The sequence below is a fragment of the Daphnia pulex genome, chromosome 7 (genome assembly GCF_021134715.1).
Source record: "Daphnia pulex isolate KAP4 chromosome 7, ASM2113471v1".
Lineage (NCBI taxonomy): Eukaryota > Metazoa > Arthropoda > Branchiopoda > Diplostraca > Daphniidae > Daphnia > Daphnia pulex.
Genome location: NC_060023.1, coordinates 10,746,450 through 10,757,144, shown reverse-complemented (window position 1 = coordinate 10,757,144; position 10,695 = coordinate 10,746,450). Strand labels below are relative to the sequence as shown.

At 40.5% G+C, this 10,695-nt stretch overlaps 2 protein-coding genes and 1 long non-coding RNA gene across 3 annotated transcripts; all 3 read left to right on the top strand.

The window, feature by feature from the left end:
* Positions 1 to 2,827: 2,827 nt before the first annotated feature.
* LOC124197586 (GDP-D-glucose phosphorylase 1-like) lies at positions 2,828 to 4,994 on the top strand. The gene is made up of 7 exons (XM_046593101.1): positions 2,828 to 3,039; positions 3,149 to 3,453; positions 3,550 to 3,652; positions 3,760 to 3,860; positions 3,977 to 4,155; positions 4,255 to 4,323; positions 4,431 to 4,994. Exons 1-7 carry the CDS (start codon positions 2,839 to 2,841, stop codon positions 4,562 to 4,564), a joined length of 1,092 nt encoding a protein of 363 aa, XP_046449057.1. The 5' UTR covers positions 2,828 to 2,838; the 3' UTR covers positions 4,565 to 4,994.
* Positions 4,702 to 6,840, top strand: LOC124197587 (lysoplasmalogenase-like protein TMEM86A). The gene is made up of 6 exons (XM_046593102.1): positions 4,702 to 5,020; positions 5,340 to 5,509; positions 5,676 to 5,869; positions 5,951 to 6,066; positions 6,173 to 6,283; positions 6,365 to 6,840. The coding sequence occupies exons 1-6, from the start codon at positions 5,000 to 5,002 to the stop codon at positions 6,575 to 6,577; spliced, it is 825 nt and encodes a 274-aa protein (XP_046449058.1). The 5' UTR covers positions 4,702 to 4,999; the 3' UTR covers positions 6,578 to 6,840.
* Positions 6,841 to 7,750: 910 nt separating this feature from the next.
* Positions 7,751 to 10,462, top strand: LOC124198192. The gene is made up of 3 exons (XR_006876510.1): positions 7,751 to 7,903; positions 7,966 to 8,084; positions 8,148 to 10,462. It is a non-coding gene; the product is annotated as an uncharacterized LOC124198192 (long non-coding RNA).
* The last annotated feature ends 233 nt before the right edge of the window (positions 10,463 to 10,695 follow it).

Below are 10,695 nucleotides of genomic sequence, written 5' to 3'. Positions count from 1 at the left end.
TTAGGGTCTCTGACCCACCGTGTGTAGCATTTAATTTATGGACTCGGGTCCTAAACTATGTTAGCTTGAACTACCAAGTTGATTGGCTTTGTTCTTCTTCTTCGTCCCTATTCAACAGTAACATCACCAAGCCTGAGGTCCCAAGTCAGCATATTTCCAAAACAAAGGATATAAGCAGGTTGTTACGAAAAAACAGAACATGGTCTCTTGGATAAAGAATGTAACACTATTTAGTTTATCCATCCTAAATTCACCGAGATTGTCCCATATGATATTTACCTGGTGCATGCATAATATTTGACCGCAAACCGCCAACCAAAGAGGGAAAGACAAATGATCATACAATTTGTTTGTATTTCAATTTTTACTCTATAAAGAGGTCTTATCTAAATTCGCCGTCACCGCAATCAAGTAGCTGCCGAGTTTTTGGTGGTTGTGAATTTTTCTTTTGGATTTAGATTCTATTACGTCAAAAACTATGGAGATATATAGTTAGAAGAAGCGAAGGTACACGTATATATACAAGTCACAGAGATTTATTTGCTCTCGAGCCATGTTCTTTTGTTACTCTGCCATTATCCTTCCCCAAACATGGTCGTCGACGTTGAAAGAGAGCATAACGGAACGCCGGAATCCTCTGTATATAATGTCAGTGATGCTGATGCTTGGATTTCCCCTTGGCACGCGAAAGATCACAAGTCTACACTATAGCAGTGCCCTTTCCGTGTTAGACCTTTGAAACTCTATTTCACGAAGGCCAGCAGCGCGTTAATACCTTTGGTCGTTTCACCGGTAAGAGGAGAGTCCGAAATAGGAGAAAAGAAAAGATGTCCGATAACCGTGTCAGACAAAATATATAATGATTTTTCTTTCTAGGGCAGTAGAATTATTGCGCGGCTACTATATACTTGTGGGTTTGGCGGTTTGCTACGTTTTTTAACGGTTGAATCGTTATAGGTAAGACCCCCGTGAGATCGTAACGGAAGATTTATTGGATTTCCCAACTAATATTATAAGCCGAAATGGCCTGATAAAATAGCCAACTAAAAGTGGGAATTAGATTTTTTTATTGATTTGATTGGTGCTATTTTTCAATTAAACTATTACTAAATTTGATCATATTTTCGCCTGCTGTCGTATTATTTATGAGTTGTGTTGGTTGTGAATTTTCTTTTCTAGAATTTTTACAAATGCCCATATCTTTTCACTTTGCCATAATAAGATTAGTTTTGTTTGATCGATTTTAACGTAATTTTTCAATGTAAGCGGACGTCATTTTTGGAAAGGTTTAATGATCCTGCATGTAGGTCTGCCAATCAGCGACGTCCTTCTTTGGTCTCTCTAAAAGGCTACCGGAATTTATTGTTCTTTGGGGATTTGTTTCCAAATTTTATTCACAAGGACTCCGCGCAACATATAAAACCAACAAAAAGGACTTGCTATATGTTTCCAAAAGTTCTCTTGATGTACAAAATATTCAATGTGCGCGCTAAATTCTATTTGGTCATGTCCGTATGTGTAAGAGGGATCTCGTGTATCAGACATTTTTGCATTCAAATTGTCTCAGACGCCATAGAACTTGTCGGATCTATTCCGTTGTAATGGCTACATGTCCTTTGTTTTATTGGCCAACAAACTTTCCCATCAAACGTGTATATAGAGAAGCTCCTCCGAGAGCAGCAATTCGCTTTGGTCTGTTAATTGTGTTTTGGCAACGATATCTTTTTCACGCTTTTTCACGATGCCAAAAAATACCCTGCTGCTGCGCTTCAGCTGTTTTTATCCAAACATTTTCTTTCCAAACATGCATCGCTTGACTCGTATAGATTTTGTTTCAGAACAAATTTATGTTCCGCCCATTATAGTAGAAATATCTCGAGAATATAGGATGTATGTTCAACTTTTGTTATAACAGAACCAAGAACTTTTGGACAATGCCAAGTGGAAATAAAATTTGCGATCGTAGCGAATTTATCATATCTGGAAGGCAATTTGCAATGATTCATTGAAAGTCAACAAGATGTGATGGACTAATATTGCTAGTAGGTACGACACAAAAAAAAAGTCCCGTTAACAATACGATTGATTTATTTGGGCGATGGCGTGATTTATTTTCTAATTTCGGATTTCTTACAATCCGCAATATAGCGGCGCTATATATGCAAATTAGGTTACGTCGATTATAAACGCTCGGCAGGTGGAAGGCTTTTTATGTCCCGTTACAGATTCACCACAGACGGACCTCAGGGCAGCACGTTGTAATATATGGAACTGGGATGTGCGAACTCTATTTCACCCAAGTTCAAATGATTGCTAATGATTTAGACCAATTGAAGAATGAAAGTAGCAAAGGACTATTACGTCCAAGTCTTGAATGATCCAATAATTACTCCATTTAGGCTATCAGCTGGATGGCTACTTTACCCCGGTAAATTTGGTTAGTGACTAAGTCAGTCTGGACTTCTGATACTCGGAAAATGTATAACTGTACCTGACAAAGATCATTTCAAAATTTCATTCCATTGAAAGACTTTCCTTTGTCGTGGAACTCGACTATCTTCTTTTGAGACCAATAACCTAGTCCAGCACACATATAAAGGATATGTCTCGGTTCCTAGAAAGGTGAGAATTCCACCAGGCCCAATCATTTCCCATTCAAAATCCACAGGTACCAAATGTCCTTAAACGTTTACGCCAGATACAAACGTCACGTCGTAAAATACTGGACGTTATGAGATCGTCGTTGTATTCTAGTTTGACCTATAGTCATTTAGCCATTTAAAAAATGTAAAATCGTCTTTTAGGCCATCGTCAGTTTGCTTCGACAGAACCGTGGTGATGGGCAGTTTTATTATTCGCGAGTCTAGGCTGGTGACCTCCGCACCTTCATCGTCGGCCATCATCCGCCAGCAACATTCCGAATTTGACAGAGTCCTCAAGAGCCGCTGGAAAGAGGCCGCTGATTCAGCCGTCTGCTTTTACCGTCTTGATCGCCTTCAGAATAAAGTTATTGCGGGGAAATACGGATTCGTTGCACAGGTTTATATACATACATACCGCTCAGCGCTTCATTTGAATTCGAGCATTACCATATAAATTTTGTAAACAATTTGGTTAATTTTCATCTTATATTTGAATATATTATAAGTACAATCCGGAAAAGTCCAAACCCGGATGGAGGCGACCGGCTCAGAATTTCCAGAAGGTGAATCCCAATTTCGATGTCAAACAGTTTAACTTTAATCAAGTTACCGAGAGGGAGGTCGTCATGGGACCGGAGGAGCTACCAGCAGTCGACAAAGACGATAGCGATACGTTCCTCCTCATCAACATCAGTCCGATCGAATTCGGCAGTTGTTTACTGGTGCCCCGGATGACGCAAAATATCCCGCAGCTCATCACGCTTCACGGCCTGCAAGTTTTGCTGACAACCGTTTTGCTCAGCACCGATCCGTAAATACACAAGACATTATAACCATTATCTTTTCTTTTCCAATTAAATAAATGATTTTTTGGGGCCGTTTTTCTGATATTTTGCTGCGGTCCAAGACGTTTGAAGGCCGGTTTTAGCAGTGCGGGAGGCTGCGCCTCGGTTAATCACCAGCATTATCACGTCTATTACTTGGAGGAGCAGCTTTATCTGGAGACGGCGGTAATATTTATAATAATAATCATGTGTTTACTTGAGCATGAAACTCGAGTCGTTTAGAAGACCCTAAATAAACAAAGTCGTTTGTTTCCTTTTTCTTTCGTATTTAGCCAGTGGAGCGCATAGCTGGTCCGTGTTTCGCCGTGACGGATTATCCGGCTAAAGGATTCGCCTTTCAGCTCGACAATAATGATCCTGCCCAACTGGCCAGGTAAAACCTGCTCGGCGTTTCTAACGTCGCGTTGAAAAAAAAACAAAAACAAAAACAGTATAGAAAATGTCGTTATCCTGTCATCCACAACTTCTCGTTTCGTGTACAATATAAAGGCACGTTTTCACCTTGGCTGATTACATGAGGCAGAACCAAATGGCTCACAATATGTTCATCACTCGCGGTAGAAGCTTCGACGTCCAGCGGCCGGGGTTGTCGGCCGACGCCGACGCCCATTACGGGATGATTTACGAGACGCTGCGCGTCTTTCTTTGGGCGCGAGAACCCGCTTTCGGTATATATATATAATACTAGTAGAGCGGAAGCGCAATTGCTTGGGCCATGATTGACGATGATTTTTCTTCTATTTTTTTTTTTTACTGTGCGCGCGCAGGAGTGAAGAAAGATTACGGCAGCATGAATCCCGCCTTGTGCGAGATGGGCGGCCATTTGCTCACGACAGGTTGAAAACAAATCATTCATTTCACATTTTTCTTAATTCAATAACGATGAGTGTCTCACATCCATTTCTTTTTTGTGGGGGGCTCGATCAATGGGCTTTTATTATAGATAAATTCGAGTTTGAAGCGATGACAGAGGAGGCGGTATCGAATATCCTGCAGGACATGACGTCACCTTGGTTTCAGCGCGTTCTGCCGAAAATCCCGCTACTTTTCCACGACACTTTTCAAGATTCCTCTTGATAGAACATTTATTTTTTGGCGCTTATTGTTTTGTATTATTTTGATTAAATTTTCTTTTCTTATTGTTGGATAGTGTTGGAATGTTTCTCGTTAGATGGCGAAAGAATCAGGTAAACAAAACTTTGCTAAATCGTCGTCGTCTGAACGAACGAGGTGGTTAGATAACGACGGGTGCGGACCCCCCTCCTTTTCTTCGATCGTGGATGCGTAGATTCGCAGACTGAGAGTCACAACTCACAACTGTGGATCGCATGAAAACCAACCAACAGTCATCGCCAGTCCTTTCGGAAGCCCCGACGTTTCTTGTTGGCAGTGAGCCTTTTGTAATAATAATAAGAAATTCGGCTGCTTTCTTTTTTAATTCTTTGGTGCTCCACTTTCCAACACTTGTGCGCACTTCCGTCACCCATTGTTGCCATTGTCCTTTCGTGAGCTATGACGTCACCAAAACAAGTGGTATGTTTTTAGCCTGTTCAATTTAGACAGACACAATTTAATTGAAGCCTGTATATGATGTTATTCGATGTTCTACATGGTGATTTGTGTGTGTGTGTAATCAATGCGGGTTGAACGGATGTAACTATACTGATTGCTCTGATGGCCTTTGTACCAAGAGCGCATCGCAACTATCTCCGGTTTTTCTTTTGTCTTATCGATTAAGACTTTTTTCCCTTTTTCCCATGTTGATTGATTGTCTAGCGTTAATGTTTGTTTTGATTATCTTCTCTCCCCTGTTTGGTTGTTCGCCATTCCGCGAAACGGAAAATGCGTTTAGCTGAAGAGCATCGGGCCGAAATTGGTGCCGTTCTTCAAGACGTTGGCCATTTATTTCGTCGTGTTCATTCCGGAAGACAATCCGTCGCTGTTGGCCATGTTCATCAAATGCCTGCCGGTCGCCAGTCTCCTCCTCTTTGTGCTCATGCACGGAATGAGCCTCGGCAACGAGTGAGAGTCTTATATAATTCAAATGTTGATTTTATTTTGATTTGTCTTCTTTCTTTTGGTCGGTGCAAGCGCACTCGGCGTTCACCCTCAAGGCCGTTCGTTCACCGTGGAAAATAATAATCAAAAGACTTATTTGGTTTGTTTTTTTTGATTCCCAATCCAACAGGTACGCCTTTTCACGACGGATTTTGATTGGTCTGATGTTCTCGTGCCTGGGTGACGGACTGCTCGTTTGGCGTGAGCTCTTCCTCTACGGGATGGTCTCGTTCGGCATCGGTCACATGTTCTTCATCTCGGCTTTCGGATTCCAGCCGCTCAACTTGTCGCTAGGCATTCCCATGTACATCGCTTCGATGTTTGGTAAATTCAGATGAAATTGCCCCTTGGCAGCAATCAAACACAAATTGATCACACGCCGGGTTTTCTATTTTATTTGATAAGGTCTTTCCGTCTGGCTGCCGCAGCAAACTTTGATCTACAAGATGACCGTTCCAATTTACACGGCCCTTTTGGTCACGATGGCGTGGAGGGCCGCAGCCCGCGTCCGCTTTTTCGAGGTGAATTGAACGAATAAGTCATTTAAAGCGAGTGCAGATCGATACAAAGCGGACGTCGGCTGATGTGTAATCGCTCACGAATTTATTTATTTTTAATTTCCCGCAGGATCTGTGGACCTGGACGAAACTTTGCTCTTGCGTCGGGGGTTTCTTCTTCGTCATCTCGGATGCCATAATCGGATTTCACATGTTTTATTCGCCCATTCCTTACGGCCAGGTATAGGAATAATATTCCAATTACAAAAGTGAACAAGTTAATATTACGGCGATTGATAATCCACTTGATGTCGGGCGACAGGTGCTGATCATGACGACGTACTATGCTGCGCAGCTGGGCATCGCTCTCAGCGTTGTCGACTCGAAAGCCAGTTACATCCGGGAGGAAGAGAGCCGGAAGAAGAAGAAGCAGCAGAGACATTTACTCTTGAACGAGCAGGAAGGAGGATCGATAATGGCGGGTTCGGCGGGCACCGACATTCGCCATCGGCGGATTGGCTCCATTGAAAACTAAAAAGATAAAAAACACACACAACGGCGAGTGATTTTCTCCGGCCAATTACGGCCGTCACCACCAATATTATTCCCACACATTAATCGTATTTTCATCTAGTCCTTAATTAGTTGCCATGGCAATCGAATTGCACTATTAAAAATTTTGACTCTGTAGGTTGAATAGATGCAGAGTGAAAACAGATTTCAACGTTTGTGTATCACGTATATATTCGACCCGCCAAATTCGAATCCGCAAATAATACATCCACCGTATACGTAAAACGGCTTTATTATATTGTTGAAATTCTTTATCGTTCAACACCAGGAAAATGATGGAAGAGCACGTATGACATCCACACACACTCGTGAATGGATGGTCTTGGATCAATGTTTGTCTTGGGAGTTTGCATCACGACACAGGGCGGAGCCTGTTGTTGATTGCAGTCGTACGGTGAAACACGGACGTGGAAGGAAACTTATTAAATGCCATATCGTTCGTGACACTGCCAAGGTATCGCAACCGATCGCAACCCAACGTGAATATTGTTATTCCAAACGAATCACACATCCAACGACAAGAATGTATCCATTTCCTGGAATAACTTAATCATTTCAAAAAAAAGACACTTGAACGTGCGCTGCTATAGCTACGGACTGCGATACAATCACCAGATCGGAAACGAAGGACGTGGAGAGGTCGTTGTTTTAGCGGGGAAATCGATACAGGAGAATAAGACCAGCACGTCTCCCTCTCTTTTCTTCCCCAATAATAATCAGCAATAACACGCGCATCAAGCGGCTGAGAAAAATCCGAAATCGCTATTCGACCGTCGTGTGGAAGTATCTTGGCGGAATGGGAAATCCTTGACAGTAAAAGGGCGAAACGTGTTTTTACGGCCCCATTATGATAAACAATAAAAACAACAGGAAAGAAGAGAAATAATAAATACCAGATCTCACATACGTGCTAGAGACAGAATCCATCTATCATTTTTTCGTGTTTGCTACCAATTATTGATTTTTAAATAACTTAAAATTTCTTATGTTTGTTTCCTTAAACTTTAAAAGCTCTGAAAAAAAAACAGTGAAACAAACAACAACCCACAACAGATAATTTGTTAAATAATAAATAATTTGGCAACGGTTAAAATTTAAAATTCAAATTCAGCCACCAGGGGGACTTCAGCTGTATTGCCATTTACAGCACGACACAAGGAAAATAACCAACCGTTAGACAATGGTGCCGGGCAGACGTCGTCAATCAAAGCTCAAGAATCTTAGTTGAAATTTCGTAAAATTTTTAACTTTTTCTACTTCAGAATTGTTTTCTTCTTACTTCAACACGGTAAGCCTCTATTTTCTATTTATTTAGTACAATTACTAACCTAGTTTTGCTAAAATTGCTAGAAGAATCAAGTTCATTTCCACCCATTTTGAAGACTGCTTCCAATTTCTCTTCATCTAGCTGCGGTCTGCACCTTGTTCAGCTATTGGGATTGGTTTTATTTTTTCATCAATATTTGCAGGTATTCATTGTATGAAACTCTTTATTATGTGTTTACTTAATATTTATTTCTTATACACTACAGAGAGCTTGAACAACTGAAAGCACAGACATGGGTTATAAAAGAAAGGCTGAGAAAGACGTAAGAACTGAAGATGGTGAAAGCAGTAATTCGTCTAAGAAAACAAAGTTGGATGATCAGGATGTCAAAAACCTTATCCTTGTTTAGTCGAAGATTCAGTTGTGCATGAAGTCAAAGTGAGATCAATTGAAATCACCAAGGTTAGGAAAGATAAAACTCAAGAGCCCGATACCTCGACTTCACCAAACAAACTTGATACAGAACAGCAGATAGAAGAATTGGAGTTGAACGGTTGTGCAAATGTTTTTTATGGGAATGACTCAACCCAAGAATATGGCTGGACATGCTGGCATAAAGCCATCAAACTGCGAGAAACCAACAACATTCCTAAAACTATGTTAGTACAATCTGCAAAGGAAAAAGTTGCTTTCAAGAACCGTTCAGAATTACAAACCTTGAAAGAATTGCAAGAACTTTTTGGTGATAGCCGACGAAGATGGAAGATTCAGGTGTTCTTTATCGCCCAACGTATTTCGAAGAAAAATGGATGGCAGTTTGCTCTTCGTAATTGGAAGAAACGGCAAGTGACTCGTCACAGTGCTATTGCCATGTCGCTTTACCTGTTTGCATTATTCGGAACTGAAGATTTTCTGCAACGACTGGTACTGAATCCAACAGGATCGCAAGATGTGGTCCACTTAACGTTCACCGAATTCTTCAACACCCTGAGGGACCCACAACGGAATCAAACCAAACCGGATGCAGTTTTGACATTCGACCATTGGATCACTTCCCTTGATTTCTCTTTCGCATATCAAGTAAAAGTTCGCGATTATGCTCCATTGCTCCTATTGAAGAAATAGAAATGAACCCAAGTATTCATATCAAATCGAAATCCGTAAAGCTCGAAGAAATCTCTGAAGTGATTATTCTTATTCTCGAACTGCTGTCGTCGATTGCAAAATCGGAAGCTGAAAATAAAGATTGAAGAAACTACTAGAAAACTACTTTATAGACAATGGGAACGAGCGGATCAATGCCAACTGCAAGGGAAAATGTTTTTCGTTCGTTATCTGGAATCGCTGCTAAAGTAGCTTGAAGGTATCAAATCCTTTGTTAATGTTAACCTGTTACGCTTAAGTCTATGGTTTTGCAACACTAGTTCGTTTCGATACTGCTAAAATTGAATTGTTTTCCAGTTGGATTCAGTACCAGTCGTTGCAAAAAATCTTCAGTTCCGAATAATGCAAACAGGTAAAGCGACATGGCAATAGCACTGTGACGAGTCACTTGCCGTTTCTTCCAATTACGAAGAGCAAACTGCCATCCATTTTTCTTCGAAATACGTTGGGCGATAAAGAACACCTGAATCTTCCATCTTCGTCGGCTATCACCAAAAAGTTCTTGCAATTCTTTCAAGGTTTGTAATTCTGAACGGTTCTTGAAAGCAACTTTTTCCTTTGCAGATTGTACTAACATAGTTTTAGGAATGTTGTTGGTTTCTCGCAGTTTGATGGCTTTATGCCAGCATGTCCAGCCATATTCTTGGGTTGAGTCATTCCCATAAAAAACATTTGCACAACCGTTCAACTCCAATTCTTCTATCTGCTGTTCTGTATCAAGTTTGTTTGGTGAAGTCGAGGTATCGGGCTCTTGAGTTTTATCTTTCCTAACCTTGGTGATTTCAATTGATCTCACTTTGACTTCATGCACAACTGAATCTTCGACTAAACAAGGTTAAGGTTTTTGACATCCTGATCTTCCAACTTTGTTTTCTTAGACGAATTACTGCTTTCACCATCTTCAGTTCTTACGTCTTTCTCAGCCTTTCTTTTATAACCCATGTCTGTGCTTTCAGTTGTTCAATCTCTCTGTAGTGTATAAGAAATAAATATCTTCTTATGCTACTCGTGCTGAATCGTTCACTTCGATCGTTCGAGTTATCTTGGATGGAAGATTCCGTGAGGATCAAGTTCACCTGGACGGGAAAACAGCGTTAGAAGCTATCATGACACTCGTTCTCGAGAATCCAAACGCACATTTATGCCAACTGCTAGGGAAAATGTTTTTCGTTCGTTATCTGGAATCGCCGCGAAATTAGCTTGAAGGCATCAAATCCTTTGTGAATGTTTTTTTCTATGACGCTTCAGTCTATGACTTTGCAACATAGTTCGTTTCGATACTGCTAAAATTGAATTGTTTTCGTGTTTGGCTTACCTACATTAATTTTTCCGAAATTTGTCGTATTGTTAGTTGTCTTTCGTTTGAATAAAATAACAACCTTTGCTTGTGGATAAATAAAACGAGTTAATAACTTATTATCTGCTTTTACGTCCCCATTTTCTAATTAGCAATAAAACTAGGAAAATAAACGAAATAATAAATAACTGATCTCACAGACGTGCTATTGAACAGTCTATTATAAATGGCCACGTGCTTTTTTGTTTCAATTCAAAGCCAAATATTAACATTCTTATACACTGGCTTCTAACTTATTTTGTTATACTTTGAGCGGTTTGAATTTAGGGGAAAGGGGTCGATTTAATTTCAA